Source organism: Tachypleus tridentatus, chromosome 10 (assembly GCF_004210375.1).
Source record: "Tachypleus tridentatus isolate NWPU-2018 chromosome 10, ASM421037v1, whole genome shotgun sequence".
In the NCBI taxonomy this organism is placed as follows: Eukaryota; Metazoa; Arthropoda; class Merostomata; order Xiphosura; family Limulidae; genus Tachypleus; species Tachypleus tridentatus.
In genome coordinates, this window is record NC_134834.1 from 34521309 (window position 1) to 34540573 (window position 19265).

At 36.6% G+C, this 19265-nt stretch overlaps 1 protein-coding gene across 1 annotated transcript in view; it reads left to right on the forward strand.

Moving 5' to 3' along the window:
- Positions 1–18713, forward strand: part of LOC143229033 (max dimerization protein 1-like) — a 41912-nt gene extending 23199 nt beyond the window's left edge. Inside the window, exons 4-6 of the mRNA XM_076460687.1 lie at positions 14460–14574; positions 15303–15474; positions 16382–18713. Coding sequence (XP_076316802.1) covers positions 14460–14574; positions 15303–15474; positions 16382–16518 — 424 coding nt within the window. The 3' untranslated portion in view covers positions 16519–18713. The remainder of the gene's footprint in view (positions 1–14459; positions 14575–15302; positions 15475–16381) is intronic.
- Positions 18714–19265: the final 552 nt, after the last annotated feature.

A 19265-nucleotide genomic window follows, 5' to 3' on the forward strand; every position in this document is an offset into this window, starting at 1 on the left:
TCTTAAGGAAGCTATATAGCTTGGCTTTTCATTGTTCCTGAGAAAACTGGAGATGGAGGCCTACCATCAACCTGTACTGTCTAAATCAGTTTCTGGATTCTCCTTGTTTCATCAAGACTTGTATCTGTCCATACGTTGGACATAATAGATGAATAACTTCATGTTCCCATCCCTACATCTTCACATTATTTTCTTCAATTTGTCCATAAGAGGCATGTTTTCCATTTCTGGGCTCTTTCACTTGAATTTATCTAAGATTCTTGCATGTTTTGTTGGCTATTCATGACATTTCCTTGACATTTACATTTGGGACTCTGGTCTCATCATTATATGGACAATTAACTACTTCTGACACTTTTCTGTTTGTTGTATTTTGACCAGCCATTGTTCCTGGAGGAAGCAGTTCACATGGGTTTGCTAATTAAAGTGGAGTAGTCTATCCTTTTCCCTACACAGTTCCCTCGGTGTGGATTCCTGTACGTGGTGAGGGGACCTCCCAGGGAAGGTTCTGTTCTATCTGGTTACCTTCTCTGGGATCTAAATATCCACCCACGTGTTTGCCATGCGTGGCGACCCGTGAAGGGGAGGAGAGGATCCTGGTGGTTGAGGGGTCCAACCCTAACACACCACTTTTGCCTCAAATTCCTGTAGACGGGCGGCCTTTGGGTGGCCCCCCTTGGGTCAATCGGCTGGTCCACTTGGGCTAGAGTCAACAAAGTACCAGTGTTGGAAGTTCTCAACGGGTGTTGTGGACATTGTGCCTGATGCTGGTGTTTGGGTATAGTGCTCACGAAACCCTGGCATTGCTGCATTGTCCTTGCGTGACTTTGTAGTGCGTCCCCTTGTAGGGCTCCATGGTGGGTGGGGTCAGTGGGTACCGAAATTTTTTTCTTTTTCCTATGGATCCTCTAAAAATTTAAATAAAATTGTAAAAAAACAATCAATGGGTAAGCGACCATGTCTTGAATACTCAGAACAGCAATCTTCAACATCAGTAACACACGTACCTCATTTCCTTATATTATATTCTCTTCGAAAAACCTTTAGGGCAAATGTCCCCTTTTTTATTCAAAAGGGACTAGAGGGACTTGCTGGCTCTCCAAAATCAGTAAAGAAACTTCGATCTGGTGACATATTGGTTGAAACATCCACATCCCAACATAGTGAACTCCTCTTGAATTCAAAGGCAATTGGGGATATACCTATTGAGGTTATACCCCATGCTACCTTGAATTCTTCACGAGGATTTATTGTTGAAAGGGATTTGAAGAACGTTCCCAGTCAGAGATTCTCGCTGGTCTCTCCACTCAAGGAGTTTCTGCAGTGAGGCATCTCCACTGCAAAGATGGAATTACACTGCCAACAAATACTCTCGTTTTAACATTTACTTCACCACGTGCTCCTGCCACCATCAAGGCAGGTTATCTCATTTGCAGGGTTCGGCCATACATACCAAATCCTCTTCGATGTTTCCAATGTCAGAGATTCGGCCACTCAAAGACATCCTGTCGTGGTTTCCTGACATGTGCTCGTTGTGGAGGCAAGGACCACGATGCCTATGACTGTGACATGAACCCACATTGCGTAAACTGCAATGATTCTCACCCCTCTTACTTTCGTTCTTGCCCAATATGGTTGGAGGAAAAACAGGTGCAGCGTTTGAAAACGACACATAACATTAGTTATCCTGAGGCTCAGAAATTGCTGTCCACAACTCCATCTCGGACATATGCTGCTGCACTTCATTCCCCAACTACAGTGGGAGAGCAGACAGATCTCTCTGTGCCTCCAAGAAAATCGTTTTCAAAACAAATGAAAAGCCTTTTGACCTCCGTGGTTAAAAAGGTTGATGAATCGACTTCCACACCTATCTCTGTCCCTCCCATACCTTCCAACAAACCTCAAGATCCACGTCCTTCAGTTTCAAATACAGGCATTTCTTCTGATACATCTTTTTCTCCCACCACAAGAGACAAAACAATTATTCGTTCGCGTCCTCAGTCACTGGATTCCCCTTCCAATAACATAAACCAGCCCACCCGAGCCAGAGCAGGATCCATGGAGGTTGATAGACCTCCTCCGACTAAAGACAGTAAAGAAAAAAGACGTGGTCGTAAACCGAAGGGTTCTCCAGCCACTTCACCTACCCGTTCATAAAAATGGCCACCTTGATACAATGGAACTGTCGAGGTTTACGTTCTAATCTGGATGATATCAAAACGCTGATTGCTTCCTACCATCCTGTTTGTCTTTCTTTACAAGAAACATTTCTCAAAACTGCTGATACTGTCTCCATTCGGCAGTTTTCTCTGTACAGAAATGACAGGTTGTGTGATGGTCGAGTACATGGAGGGCTAGCACTGTTGGTTGATCAACACATGCCCACCCTGTCTTTGTCACTCAACACACCCTTGGAGGCTGTAGCCATCCGTATTTCCTTGGGTCATACCATCACTGTTTGTTCTCTGTACCTGTCCCATGGAAAGACATATGATCAATCAGATCTTGATGCTCTCGTTGAACATTTGCCATCTCCATTTCTCATCTTAGGGGATTTTAATGGACATCATCCCCTCTGGGGAAGTGCTATTATTGATGGGAGAGGCCGATCTGTAGAGCGGATGCTCTCTGATCACAATATTTCTCTTTTCAATACTGGTTCTTCCACTTACTTTCATGCACCTAGTCAGTCCTTTACCCCTATTGATCTCTCAGTTTGCTCCCCTTCATTATTCTCCCATTTTTCATGGAGGGTTGACAGTAATCCACTAGGCAGTGATCATTTTCCGATCCTTTTGAGAGAGACTGGCGTGGTCGATTCCACCCTACCCGCGCGTGCCCGGTGGAAGCTGGATCAGGCAGACTGGTCCACTTTCACTGCTCTCGCAGAACTTGATCCTGCCATCGTAAATCAGCCATCAATAGACGACTGTGTAGCAGCGGTAACTGACTGTATTACACATGCAGCTGCTCAGTGTATTCCTAAAACCTCGACACGTTTTCCACAATATCCTCGTCCGTGGCGGAATCCTGCTTGCCACTTAGCACGGAAGGCTCAAAAGCGGGCCTGGGATACTTTTCGTAGATATCCCACACTTTCAAACCGGGTTGCTTTCCAACGGGCCCGTGCACATGCTAGGTGGGTAAGACGTCACAGCCAGAAGGAATCTTGGATTAAGTTCACAACCAGTATATCTTCTACCACCAGTTCCAAGATCATATGGGACAGGATTCGAAAGGTTAATGGACACTACAATTCTATCCATCTCTCGATCTTACTCTCTGATGGTCAGGAGGTGACTGATGTTCGGAACATCGCTAACACTCTAGGTGAAAGCTTTTGCCGGGTATCTAGCACTTCTGCTTGTTCCTCCACCTTCCTAGCCATCAAGACTCGAGCAGAGCGATCACCTCTTTCCTTTCGAACTGACTGTTTCTTTGACTATAATTGTCCCTTTACCCTGGTGGAACTAAAAATGGCCCTTCATCGGTCTGCCAGTACGTCTGTTGGACCTGATGATATTCATTATGACATGCTGCACCATCTATCTCCTGCTTCTCTTGATGTCCTTCTGATTGTTTTCAACCGGATCTGGCAGGAGAATGTTTTTCCTGATGCCTGGCGCCAGGCTATTATTTTACCTTTCTCTAAGCCAGGGAAAGATCCCAAGATTCCTTCAAACTACCGTCCAATTGCTTTGACGAGCTGTCTCTGTAAGACATTAGAAGGATGGTTAATGCTCGTCTTGTTTGGTTCCTTGAATCAAACAACCTCCTCTCGCCCACCCAGTGTGGGTTCCGTCGACAGCACTCCACCACAGGCCACCTAATTCGTCTTGAAACATCTATCAGAGAAGCCTTTCTCAACCGCCAACATCTTGTACCAATATTCTTTGACATAGAGAAGGCTTACGACACAACATGGAGGTATGGCATTTTGCGAGACCTCCATACATATGGGTTACGTGGCCATCTACCCATATTTATTAAAAAAGTTTTTAATGGACAGGAGATTCCAAGTTCGTGTGGGTTCGACACTTTCCCGTTCTTTTGTACAGGAACTTGGAGTCCCTCAAGGCTGTGTATTGAGTGTTACACTCTTCAGTATAAAGATAAATGCCATCACTGAACAACTCCCTCTCACTGTTGCGAATGGGCTGTATGTCGACGACTTTCACATCTCATGTCAGTCATCAAACATGAGATATATTGAGCGGCAACTACAAACCGCCCTCAATTGTGTACGGAATTGGACTCTAACGAACGGCTTTAATTTCTCTCTCTCCAAAACTGTATGCCTGCACTCTTGCCGTCGACGGGGTATTCACCCTGATCCTGAACTTCATATCGGTGAAGTTTTGCTGCCAGTGGTCCCGGAGACCAAGTTCTTGGGGCTTATCTTTGATCGTAAACTGACCTTTATACCACACTTAAAGCAGCTTGGTCAAATGCACAAGAGCACTGAACATCCTTCGTGTTCTCTCTTCTACCAGTTGGGGGGCAGATCGCTGTTCAATGTTAAAGGTATATCGTGCTCTTATTAGATCGAAACTCGATTATGGATCAATGGTCTATGGCTCTGCCAGACCCTCGCCTTAAAGATGCTGGACCCGTTCATCACCAAGGACTTGACTCTGCACTGGGGCTTTCCGTACCTCTCCAGTTCAAAGTATATACATTCAATCTCATGAACCTTCTCTACACCTTCACCGTTTGCAAGTATCTTTACAATATACTTTGAAACTTCATTCCTTACCAAAGCATCCCACCTGGAAATGTGTTTTCCTTCCTCGGTGGGCAGTACTTTTTCAGAACAGACGATCTGTCATTGCTCCATTTGGCCTTCGCATCCGGGAGCAATTGGATGAATTGGGTCTGTCCTTGGATAACATTGCAGATTCCACAGGTCGGCCCATCCCACCATGGCTTATTACAGCCCCCAAATGTGACCTTTCTTTCAGTCACCTAAAAGGCAGATACTCAGATTGGAAGTACCGTCTTTTATTCAATGAATATCTTTCAAACAATCATTCAATTCCCATTTATACAGATGGTTCCAAATCAGGTAATTCAGTGGGCTCTGCTATGGTTTGCTATGGGTCAGTAGTAGCGCGCAGAATCCCTTCTACAGCTTCTGTATTCACTGCTGAACTGTATGCCATATCTCTTGCCCTGGATCATATTGCAGCTGAGCAGTACTCCAACTGCACTATTTATACTGATTCGCTTAGTTCTATACTTGCCTTGGAATCACTATACGTTAGCTCACATCCTATTCTCGCTGATATTCGAAACCGACTGGCCCATTTCTCATTAGCAGCTACTTCAATCCAGTTTTTCTGGATACCAGGCCATGTTGGTATTCGCGGGAACGAGCTTGCAGACATGGCAGCTAAATATATCTGCTTCAGCACCATCACTCCTATGCCTATTCCGTACATGGACTATGGTGTTGTCTTCAAGGCTCGGCTCTGTGCCAGCTGGCAGTCCACTTGGAACGAGCAACGTGACAACAAACTTTTTCAAATCAAACCCAAAATTGGACTTTGGCCATCTAGCTTCCGTAAAGTTCGGAAGGAGGAAGTTGTTCTCGCTAGGCTACGCATTGGTCACAGTTTTTTAACTCATCATTTTCTTTTATCTGGAACTGATGCACCAATGTGTAGTTTGTGTAACACTCAAATCACTATCAGCCACGTTTTACTTTCTTGCCCTCTTTACAATTCTCAACAACGGCAATATTTTGAACATATTTTTTCCCAGGGTCTCTCTTATTTGTCTCTCACTGATAACGGTTTTGAGGTATTTATCTTCAATCCTACTTTCGTTTGAAGCATATCAATGTTCTCCTCAGCAAGTTGAGGATGAGTTGGAGTTTTCCTGACTTTTACCTTAGTCAGATTGTTTTCTTCTGTTCTTTCTTTGGTCTGTATGCTGGTCTGTTGTTGGGATTTATTGGGTAGAGATGCTCTGTTAGAGAGGGTTTGTTTTACCATCTGCCCTCAGAGAGTTATGGGAAGCTCCTTTTACTCTATTCTATGTTATTTGCTGGAGCTATAAAGATGTTAGAATCCTGAATAGATACTGTCTACTCACATTCATCTTTATCAACCTTGGCTTCTCACCTTTCTGGTTCTAATTTAGGAATATCAGTCTGTAGTGTTTTCTTGATCTTCTTCTTCAGTTCCCAGATCTGTAAATTTCCATAAAAGGGTCCTTCCCTATTTTTAAGGGGTCTTCAGCTTGGGTGGACCAATGACAACTGCATTGGTGAATATCTTTGGAGCAGGGAAGTAGTAGGTGCATAATTACATCCATTTCTGGATATTTGGAGCTATTTCACCATGGATCCATGGATACTCTAGGTTTTGGATTCAGGGTTGGTTATTCAGCTTACATCATCTTCATCATTTTCTGCTCAACCTGTTGACTTTTCACCTCCAACAGATCCTCCGTGAGTGAAGTTCCATTCCCAGGTCATAAGAAAATTGTTAGTCAAAAAGACAGTAGAGAGAGTTGATCCTATTCTTACAGGACTTTATTCCCATTTATTAATGGTACAAAAAAGACAGAAGATTGGCATCCAACATTTATCTATCTTGACCAATGTTTAGAGTCTACTTGCTTCACTATGTTATAGTATCTTTACTCACTCTGCACTTTGCACCAGGGATTTGGATAACCAAGTTTGATGTTACTGATGCTTATATCCATATTCCCACAGCAGAATTGTCTTGAAGGTTTCTCAGGTTTGTGCACAAGGGTCAGGTAATACATTTCTGGGCTCTTCCTTTTGGCCTTGCATCAGCACCTTATGTTTTTTGCAGAAGTGTTTGAGCCTTTTCTCATCACTTACATTTCTTGGGTTTGTGCACATATCATTGTATGGATAACTGGCTCCATCCTATCAGTTAACAGAACAACACTCTCAGATTTTTCTTTCAGAAGCCACAAAAGTGAACTTTCTTATCACTTGGGAGAAATCTGTTTTGTCACCAGCACAACATCTAGCACATGTGGGTGTGTTTTTCAATACTCACTTAAGTCACTCTCAACCAACCCTTCTAAGACTTCAAGCAATGAAAAGAGCTATCAGTCTTTTATTTCAATCTCCTTGTAATGCACAGATGGTTCTCTCTCTTTTGGGAATGAAGACTTCCCTTGCATCTCTCATTTCATATGAGGTTCCATCATTGGTCACTGCACAACCAATGGATCATGCATTCCCATCATTTGTCATCCTGTCTTGTTATTCTGAAGCAAAAACCATTGATTGCAAGTGGTAGATGGATCAAAACACCACCACTTTTGTGGTAACCATTCCACCAACTCATCCCAAGATTCCTCTGTTCACAAATGTATCTCATTAGGGCTAGAAAGTTTATCTTCAAGATTAGGAGTTCCATGGTGCTTGGACAGAAGATGAATCTACCTTTTGTGTCAATGTTCTTGGACTTCCTGCTTCACAGCAGGCTATGGGTCAAGGTTTGTCTCTATTGAAGGTAAAATGTTCTCACAATACATTCCAACAATTTCACAGTTCCATGTTAGATTTCTTATCAAGGAGGCTCACATTCTTGAGACCTTTGTTTACCTACTTTGGATCTTCCCTACTGAGCTCATTCCCATTTGTATCAGTCTTTTAGCTGGTCAAGTTTCAGGAATGATGAATTTAATGACAGATTACATGTCTCAACTAATACTATTTCTCCAACAGAATGGATGCTATATTATGAGGTTTTTGGTGGATTTCTTGCAGTTTAGGTCTGCAACTTATTAGAATTCGTAGCTGCATTTGTTTTGGTCTCCAATACCTTATCATTGAGCTTTGATATTAGAAGCTTTAAGTCAAGATTATACAGGTGTACATCTGTATGCCTATCCCATTATTTGACTGTTACTTAAGATTCTCACTATGGTTAGTTCTACTCCATTTTAAGTTCTCTCAGATGAACTTTATTGACCAGCTCAAACATGGTTTCTGATTCTTCATTATCTGCTTCTTCCACACTGGATGTCTCTATTGTAGTAACCTTGATCAGATATTCTCCACCCAGATGTTTGGAAACTCAATCTTTATATTTGTTATGTGGTCCTTTGCCTGGCATAAGGGTGTAATTGTCTGTCAATGCAAATGAAATATTTATAATCAGTTGTGTATTTCAAGTAGTTTAAACACTCCTTATCAAAAAGTATGTATCATATCCCATTTTCTGATTTTGGTATTTGAGAAGGGGCTTGCTTTATCTACTATGGCTTTATGTAAGTCAGCCTTATCCACTATTTTTATGTATTCTAAATATTGGAAGATTTTGAATTTGCAGTTCTATCAGGTTAGTCAAATCCTTTCATATTATTTGGCCCATATGACCTTTTCAAGTGCTGAATTGGAATTTTACAATTGTTTTACATGCATTGATTCATCATTGTTTTGAGCTCTTAGGCTTCTGTTCCTTGTTTCATCTCTCTCTTAAATTGTATTTTTTGTTATTGTTATCTTGAGGATGTTGTCAGTTGTAGTTGTTTGCAATCCATGTGCAAAAAACTCTTCATCATTCCACATTTGTCCTGCTCTACTCTAATGGGTTATTTCTTCCCAAGACTGGCAGCCAGGGAATGGGAAAGATCCTTCTGAACAATTCACTTGCCAGCCTTTTTTCTCTCTTATTACTTCTCCAATCCCAATTGTTTATGTTCTGTTAGGGCTGTCAAGTGTTGTGGCTCATACTAACTTCTTTTGAGGTTATTAGGAACTAATTGTTCATTCATTGAGATCATTCTACAAACTAAAGGAAATTTTGCCTGTCCCTACTGATCTTCAGGTTGAATAAATCATAATTGGTTTGCTTTTAAAAATATAAGGAACTTGGTTCATTTATTGCAGAATTTCCAGAGCACTCTTCCTCAGAATTAACCATTTTACTACACCTCATATTCTACTAGTGGAGCTCTGTAATCCTTACTGCCCTCTAGCCTCTAGTTGCAGAGGTGGCAGACAGAAGCTTTTCCTCCAGTGTGTTTGAGTGTGTTCCTCCACTCTTGGAGAACAGGGTAAAGTTGGAGGCCCTTCTTCTAGGGTTTCTGGATATTTTTCCAAGATCTCAGCAGGAGCAGCTCCACCCTCCATGGGAGCCTGCTTGTAATACTGGTTTAGATGTGACATTGATCAAAATCAATTTAGGAAGAAGATCCACTATTGCTTTGTATTTCCAAATGAGGAGTGATCCCATCCTAGGTCCTCGTTTAAGCACCAATCTCTGCAGGAACTTACTTATAATTCTGGTTTATGTTTGACAAAAGACTATCTGGTCGATAAATGCATGGCTCTTCTCCTTGATTAATGTTGTTTTACTCTATTGGTCATTAAAGGTAGTCCACTATTTCCTCAAAGTTCCAAACAAAATTTGGCCCCATTCTAGGCCCTTGGTTGAGCACAGGTTCCATATCCTCTCCGTATTTCCAGGGGCAAAGTGAATACTCCTTATCCTCTTGGTTGGGGAGTGAGGAGGAATGTTAATAATTCCAGACTGGATGAGTTCCATTTCTTTGGTTGAGTATGGCATGTATGATCCCATCTCTTTGAGCCAAGAGTGTTACCTTTTAGACTTCTTCAGATGAGGGAAAATGTTTGTTTACTTAGGTGTTGCTTTTTTTTCATTGTGATTCTGGTGGTGTGAAACACATCACTGTACAGTTACAGGTTGGGATCCAAACACAGTATATATCTGTATGTAACATTGAGGCCCAATAGCTCAAGGAACCAATGTGGGATATAGGTACCACAACCCCTTAATTCCATCCCTGAGTTGTGGAATCTTGGCTATTTGGTTGAGGTTGGCCTATACCAATGGTTACTCATATTCTATTCTCCTTTTTGACATAAGAATTAGGTTCCAGTTGAAGAGCATACCTGTTCTGGATGTAGTACAGCTCCCCAACTATTGTACCAGTTTTTCTCTTGATACTTTCTGTATGGATCATGTCTGCATTGGCCTCTCCTCCTCTTCAGTATGGGATTCTAGCTTTTGTGTCAGGAGATGGTATGTTTTGGAAGTTAGCATTTTCCAATAACACTTACCTTTGCTAACACTCTCTCACTCTACCTCCCCACTAAAAGCCAGTTTATGTCTAGAAAAAGTTATTACAATATTAGGGTGAAGTGCTCATATACAGTGCCTGGACAGAGAGTGCACTGAAGTTAGATTTTGCCTAAGGCATTTTAGTGAGGTATAAAAGACAGGAACAAGCATTCTCAATGCATAGATAGGCAAAAAATGGAAACCCTGGAGACTGAGAAATAGCTATGATGTCAGCAGAGGTAAGAATTATTGGAAATACATTTTCAGTTTAGGAAAATGTTAACTTCTACCACTATTTACACATGTATCACAAAGTTATTTGGCTGAGTTTAATTAAAACAAGGAATATATGCTTTCTACAATTAACCTTGAGATTTACAAGCCACTTGTACTTACTTGACACATGCACACATTTACAACCATTAGAAAGAGTTCATTTTATGTCATAATCCAACAATATGTATTTCAAAATTAGCATATAGTTGTTGTCAATAGGTTAATCTAACTGCTGGTTAGTTAAAGAGACATTTAGTTTGTATTTAGGTTTTATTGTTATATTTTAGTGAATAATGTATTATTTATTTTTTAAAATGCATATTGAAAGGTTTAAACACTTTAAAAATGTATCTCCAACTTTACTTTAGTTCTCAAGGATTATAATATTCTGTGAGTGCAAGAACATTTTCTTGAAGGTTTGAGCATCTTTGTAAAAGATACTGAAATATGTTGATTTAAGATAAATAACACTATGTAACACAGACTTTGTTCCTGGATTGTATGTGTTATTTCTTAATTGCTTATGTTGTAAAAGTACAGAAAAGGGCCATTATTCCCTTCAAAAGTTGCTTTTATGACCTGGATAATGAAATTTAGAAAAATTCTATATAAAAATGGGCAAATTTGTACATTTTCATTTTCCTGAGGTCTGAATAAAACATCATATGAATTAAAATTTACATGTATTTATACTGAAGTTATACAAATATGTTTAGAAGTGAGTAGTTTGTCAAGACTTGCAACAGTCATGTAAAGTACTTTCACATGTGAGCCTCCATATATAGTCTCCCATTATGTTTTTGTTATAAGCTCCTTGGTAGCTGCGTTCAAAGTTCAGTATATCTTAGTGGAAGCGCTCGCCTTGCTCCTCTGAGTATGCTCTTATGTTCTCCTTGAATTTATCAAGATGAATGTCAAGGATATGGACTTTCAGGGACATCCTGCAGCCCATTTTGCCATAGTTATTCACCAGAGCCACAACCAGTTTTATAATTTTCAGCCTTGTCATTGCCCAAGAAGCCCAGAACCACTGCAACAAAGCTTCCCCAAGCCCTTTTTTCCTTTTTACTGAGCTTCTTGAGGAATTCTGTGCACTCCAGGATCTTTATTTGTGGTCTAACGAAGACACCAGCTTTAACCATTGCCTCAGACAGCTGAGGAAAGAATTCTCATAGGTACTTGAAGGCTGCAGACTCCTTATCAAAAGCTGTGACAAATTGTGTCATAAGACCCAATATTTTTATGTGCAATGGTGGGAACAACACCTTCTAGAGGTCCACCAGTGGCTCACACTTGACATTGTGCTTCCCCACAGAGAACTAGGTCCGTTGCTGTCAGTGCTTCCTGTTGTAGTGCACTGCAGTGTGCCTGCTGTCCCAAAGGGAAAGATAACAGGGAAGCGTGGTAAAGCCTCCTTGGAGACCTATCAGGAATGTCACAATTTTGAAGTATCCGATAACTTCCCGGCCATACTCCTCATACTTCAAGGCTTCTAGCAAGGTCTTGACACTGTTGTATTCCTCGTTGAGGTGCACCGAACGATGTTTAAATTTTAAAATGTCTAAAATTTGTATAATATAGAATCTTACTATTCAAACAAGCAAAAATTGTCCATCTTATCTTCTAGAGTTTTTTTGCAGTACTTGCAGGTAAAATGAAATGCCCAGGGTTTGTCTTGATCCCTGACATGCATGCCAAAATATGCCTTGTAGACTTCACACACTTTAGTGATGCTATCACAGAGTACTGTTTTGCTCTTGTCTTGATAAATTGGCCACATACATAGCAGAATGCATCTAGAGAATGCTTGCAGCTTCTTAATGCTGTCTCTGATAAAATCACTTAGGCAGATAGAACTAAACTGAAATGGTGAGTGGTGAGCTCCTGTATATATATTAATATGGAAAGTTCTACAAAATTCTAAAATGTTCTACAACATTCTAGATAGTTCTTGAAAATTATCGTAAGTTAGATAAAGTCCTATATCAGCTACTCAGCACTGAATCTACCTGGAATGTTCTGGAAAATGGGTGAATTTGAAAATTTCATTACCCAGGTCACAGAAGCAAAGTTTTGAAGAGAAAAATAGGTCTTTTCCATTTACTTTAGGCAAAAGCAATTGGGAAATAACACTTTCTGCCCAGGAACAAGAAAAAGTAAAAATTTTGTTACATAGTGTAATATATGATAAAGAACAGGAAAGGGAAACAAAATTATTAAAAAAACTATAAGTGAAAAGTTAGACTTCAAATTGTGAATTTAGCAAAAATATATTTTAAGATATTTATGAAAAAATAAAAAGTATGTACATTTTTCTGTTTTGCACATTTCATTGCACTTTATATTGATAATATATACAATGAGTGATTTGGTAGAGAAAATGAAATTTGAACATTTTACCTTAAAAACTGTTGATACTTATTTAGGATATTTTAGAGGTTAAGCAAATGAAACTGGAACTGTAAGATGAAGAAAAGTATTTTTATATTTAAAATGAAAATCACCTTCCACTTCAACTATTCAGAGTTTGAGTGCAAATAACTATAATATATAAATAACATATTTTTAGTAGAAAGACTTAAGTAAAATAATGTCATTCTTTGTATACAAGATCCTTACCCGGTTTTGTGAGAACATATTAAAAAAGCTCAGAATTGTTTATTGTTGCACACATGTCTTTCCCCAAACAGACTTTTGTATTTTACATAACTCCACTGCAAAAGGGTTAGGACATTTCCTTTTGTTATATATCATAAATTATGTCAGATTTCTTATGTTATGTATATCCAGCTGGATGGGACTTAGTTTTGCCTTGATGTTGGTACAAGCTCCTTCTCTTTCCACCTGTCATTACAATTTTTATATCACAAGTATTTCACTAAGATGTAACATCCAAGTTCCTTAACTACCCTGCTCACTTTCATGATTGTCTTGTTCTACACACCTATACAACATGTTACCATTTGCACTGGATTTACCTGATATTCTTCACTTTAAATCTCTCTGTGATGTGAATGTAATATATGAATGAATAAATAACAAGTTTTTCTAAGAATATATTTCAACTAGAGAAGAATGAGGTCTCCCACCAAATAGTGCTTTATTAGATGATCCCTGATATCATTTCAGTTATACCCCATAGGTTTTCCCTTTCAGTCACTATTTCTAAAAGGAGTTCATCTTTGTAACTGATCAACAATGGCCCCTCCACATTTTCTTTACATAAAAATGTATTTTAGATAGATGACTACGTACACCACTTTCCCACTCTTCTTCCTTGCTTTTGATGAATTTACTTATGCCATTTCAAGAATGAACCTATGTTCACATGATAGTGCTCACAAGAATTTCTGTGCATGAAGGTTATGTTGCCCTTCAATTAGTAAAGAGTTACAATAATACAGCAATTATATCAGAGTTTGTTGCAATACATATAGACGCATGGAGAGGTGGGAAATTTTCAAGGCTTATGTGATGCACAGAAAATTCCAAAATAGTTGCATATAAGGCAGTAGTGCAGAGAGGTATGTATCTATCTGAAACACATTTTCAGGTAAGAAGAATATTGACTTTTAATTAACTTTAATCTAGTCTTCTGTATTTTGCATTTTCCTTCCCATGTCAAGAAAGAGGCTACTTATTTCCTGACCTTTTTGATATGGAAACTTAGCTTTCTATCTATCCAGATGTGGTTTCATTTATTCAAAACCTGGGCTTCAAATATTTAACTACAATAAACAAATTCTTATCCTTCTCAAAATGTAGAAATCTTTATATTTTACACAATAAGAATATCCAAAAGAAGTATTTTGTATAATTATAATGCAAATTCAACTGGTAGAAATATATAAGATTTTTATTCAGACACTGAACTGTAATCTAAAGTTGTTTGGCTACAATAATTCAACAATTATTTTATTTGTTTTTTATAAACTGACTGACATACAAAATAGACTTTTCATATAGCATTATGTAAGATTTATTATCAGTCATGTTTACATGAGAAATTTGTAGGAAGTATTTCCATGTGGAGATTGAAACCTTGGATTTTCTTTTTCTACAGGTTATGTAAACTAATGTATTCTTAAATATTTTTATTATTAGACGTGCTCATCTCCGGAATTGTCTAGAAAAGCTGAAAGAAATGGTTCCTCTAGGACCTGAGTCTAGTCGACACACAACCTTAGGGTTGCTGAATAAAGCCAAATTATTTATTAAAGTATGTCCATAGGCTTTTGCATTTGATAATTAGCATAAAGATGGTTTTATACTTATTCATTAGATTAATGATTATATTATTGTATGATGGGGAGTTATTTTCCTTTATTTTATAGATTCTTCTTAAAAATTGATATTTCATCTTTATGGTCAATATCATGCATAAAATGTTTTAAATTAATTATGTTTTACATGGGGAACAACTAAGGAAAGTTTTAATTAAGATTTTAACTTGACTCTCTCATTTTAATGGAATTTGATGCATAAGATTAATATGATAATATTTACATTTTATAATGTGTAGAACTGTTGTTAAATATTAAATGTAATGTATTATTGAAACTAAATTTGTGTACATGAGCTGACTTAAACAACTTTGTAGTAACAAGTAATGAGACTGTTAGTTTAGTAAAATATTTAAACTGTATTAGATAATTCATGCTTATTTCAGATCAGTAAAATTATTTTTTTGAGGTAGTAAAACTTGATTGATATTTAACTGATAACAAAGTTAGTTAATAGATTTTTACCTAAACTGATTCCTAATGAATAGTATGCAGATTTATCAGATCAGTTAAATAGGTTCTTACTTAACTTGTCGGTAGGAGTTTAACAATGCATTTAAAAACAAACTATTGGATGCCATTGCAAATTTGAGTTTAACAGACAGTATATGATTTTGCATGACCTCTGTTGCATGTTATTAAAACTTTTTGCTGAATGAATTAGAACCTTGAGGAGAAGGAAAAGAAACAAGAGTTTCAGAAAGAACAACTTTTATGGGATCAAAGGTACTTGAGAAGGAGACTAAACCAGTTGGGAGCAGCTATTGTAAGTCAAAAAAGAAGTTTCAGTGAGAGTAGCTCACTGACATCCTTCTCCAGTTCTCCATCAGAATCAGGTTAGGATAACCACTACATTTTTTCTAAGTAGAAAGAGTAGTGTTCAGATCCACTTTCAGTAAATGATTGTATAACAAGCATAAAAATTTAACAAATCAGTGTTTATCAGGGGTATTATGTATTTCTTATTTTTAAGAGACAGGCTAGAAAAATGAAATATGTATTTATTACTGTTAAACAAGTGTAAAGTTATCCAGTAATAACAAAATTAATATAATGAAACTGTATGGGATGGTGATATTAGACTGGTGTAAAAATTGAGGGGTTCAATAATCACTAACTAGAATAAAAAAACTGTCAGTCTTTAAAGTGTATTGTAGTATGACCTTGCATTTGCAATTATAATTATTTTAATTTGGATAATTATGGAGATATATAACCAAAATTAGCATCTTGTATCAGGTGTGATCTGTAAGATTACTGTCTTTTCTAAGATCAAAATGTTTAGTATGTCAGTGAAAAGGGTAATAGTTGTTTCTATTATACAAGTGAAAAGCAATATCTGTTAACAGAATTTAATGAGCATTATATATGTGTCTTAAAGGCTCTTGCATTCATGGTGCATTTGGTGTCATGTTTGTAACATTATGCTTTAGTCTGTTCTTAAAACAAGTGTCTTGATCACAGAAACTTTGTAGATAGGCACCAGTTTGACCTGCAATATTAGGATGTATTATAAACATAAGTTTAAATGTTTAATGGAGACTTTCACTGTTATTGTAAAAATATATTTATATATATTTCTTAGGAATGAGCTTTCACTACTATTTTGTTCTTTCTTGATAGTAAAGAAGCATTATATTTCCTGCTTTGTTTTCTGTGTACTTTATGATTAAGCTATTAATTTCATTTATAATTTTTGCTTTATAATACTTTGTAATTTCAAATATTATACTAATATTGTAGATGAAGTTGACATCATGGGCTACAATAGTAATCCAAGTGACACTGATGATCACAATAGCATTCAGAGTATGAACAGTGATGGTGGAATGACTATTACTACCAGAAGACTGTCTTTTATGGATGATGTTGCTCTGTAACCATATCAGGCTTTCACATTTTTACCTATAATTTTTTCATGAAAAAAAGTACAAGCTAAAGAAGATTGAAAAAATAATTGATTGTGAGTTTAAACTGTTTTATTTTGACTCTTAAATGAGCTATGTAAATACATGGAATAGTTTATGAAGATTGTTTTTAATATTTGTTTTATAATAGCTAAAAAATACTAGCATCTCTTTCTAGTTGTTAAATTGAAACTTCAAACATTTTGTTAAACATTTATAATTTCAAAATTTGCTGCTATTATATCCTGTTTTTGACAGTATGCAAATCATAGGAAGAAATGGTCTTTTTTATTTCATATTTCTGGATTAACCTAAACTGAAGTAGGACTTCATTTTAAGACTTTCAAGTTATTCACTATCAAAACTAAAACTACACTTAAGTGAAAAATCTTGTGTTTTTCACATTGTTACTATCACTTTAAATTAAACTGCTGTGTTAAATTAAAAATTTAACATTGTAATAATATTAATTATAATTTGTAGATCATTTTCAAGAAGATTATGAAATATTGTATTTTTAGTGGAACAATATTTTTTTACAAAAGTTTCTGTTATTTCTATGCTGAAATTGAATTAATTGTTTATTAGAATAGCCAAGGCTATTTATTGGACTTTAAAATTGTTATTTTTCTCATATTTTACTTAGAAAACTTTGTTTCCTTATTAAATTGTATTTTTTAAGTCAGCCTTAATATGCTTCCCTTTTGTTTTGTTTTTAGACACTCTCAGTTATCAAATAGTACTATATGATTACTAACATTGCTGGGTTAACTTAAGTGTATAGATGATGATAGATAGCAAATTTATGCTAGTAGTGTTTGGAACTCGTCTGATTGGTTAGCATTTTGACAGTTACCAGTTGCATTTGTCTTTAGGTTATATTACTGGGTAACAAAGTAACAGTTACCAAATCATTTTGAATGGGTCCCTGAAGCAATTCTGGGAAATAAATGATGGCTTCTGGGTGTGAAACTCAAATTGGTTTTGAATTATTGTGGAATTAGTTTCTCAAAATAATCTGTAGCTGAGTAAAGTGACAGTAATGATAAGATGACTTTGGATTAGTTTCAAGGAGTATTTAGTAGCTAAGTAAAGATGATCAGATTGCTTGAGGTACATTAGAAGAAAATCTTGGAAGAAACTAATATTAATGGCTTTGTAATGTTGTGGCAATAAACAAGTCACTTTTGATGGGTACAGGCAACAGTATTTCAGGAAGAATTATGAAGTACTTGTTTTGGCAGTTGCTAAAAATGCATAGTTTATTATTTAGTAGTAACTGTTATGCTGTAACAATCTACTGAAAGTAGGGAAGAATATAGTTATATTTTAACATTTACTTATAGGCAGTTAAAGCTGTTCTAAGTTATTGTGGAATACAAATCTCTCCCAAAAATATAAGTTATTGAAAAATGTGTTGTAAGAACCCAGTATTTGATAAATGACTGTTCTGTAGAGAAAATTTATTAGATTAACATCCTTGAACAAAGATTGTTTTCTGTTCATTATTGTTGATATGATAATTGTACATTTTTAAGCATTTATAATAAACAAACATTTGTCTCTCACAATTAGATAGTAGTTACAGTGATCTTATCATTTTCATTATAATTTTCCTGTAGGTTGGGCATTAAAATTTGCAATCATTTAATTAATAGTAGTGAAACTGCAAATTAAAAGTATGTTTTCTTGTTAACTGTCATAAAATTAGGAGTGCACAAAGTGCAGTTAAGAATATACTGGACCCACAATGTTTGGTTATAGTTCTTCCATTAAACCCCAAACTGACTAAAGATTTTTTTTAGAAAATATCATATGTTTTAGGTTGATCATTTTGCAACTTTATTTAATTTTTTTTTGTATACATGTAATGCTGTATAGTCTGTCCTGTATAGATATTATTGTCAATTTTAATTTTAAAATAATTCTGTTATACTTCTGTTATTTAATGCTTGAAGTTAATTGCTTTTTAAGTCTTATGCATGTATGTGAATTTGTGACTATCAATTTTTTTTTATTAGAGAACAAGTGAAACAAAGTGACTAGAAAAGATTCATATTCTTTGGAAACATTTCCAACCTCCTTGTATATAAGTCATATATCTTTCATTGTTGTTGTTTTTATTTTGAGCATTTCAACATGAAATAAAGTTTTCCATAACTACTGTTGAATGTTTGTGTTCTTGACAGTATTTTTTACATGTATTTGACACAAAGAACTCACATTTTCATCTAATAAAAAGTCCAGAGAAATGCAGGAAAATATTTGACACAAGGTTTGAACAGTCATTAAAATCCTGGAGAAGTCATGGGATTTGTGTGTAGCCAGTAAAAAGTATCCTACAATGCTAAGTATGACTAAAAACAAAATTATTTCTTTATTAGATATTGGTCAAGTGATGTCAGCCTTACACCTCGTGATCTGTCCGTGACATGAATATGCTTAAACTTGATTGGTTGTCTGTGATGACCTGACCAACTTATTAAGTACATGTTTTGTTCAGGTAATCACATTATTTATCAATCTGACATGCACACACATTGTTGAAGCTGAATCAATTTGCATTTCAATATATAAAAATGAATGTTATGCTGAAGTGTTGTAGGAAAAAAAAAGCTGCCTGGAAAGTGCAGTTTCAAAGAAAATTGGATGTCCAAACAATCTTACAAGATGTGGATTACTTGGGAAAAAGCAAAATATTTTGATTGTCAATGATCATT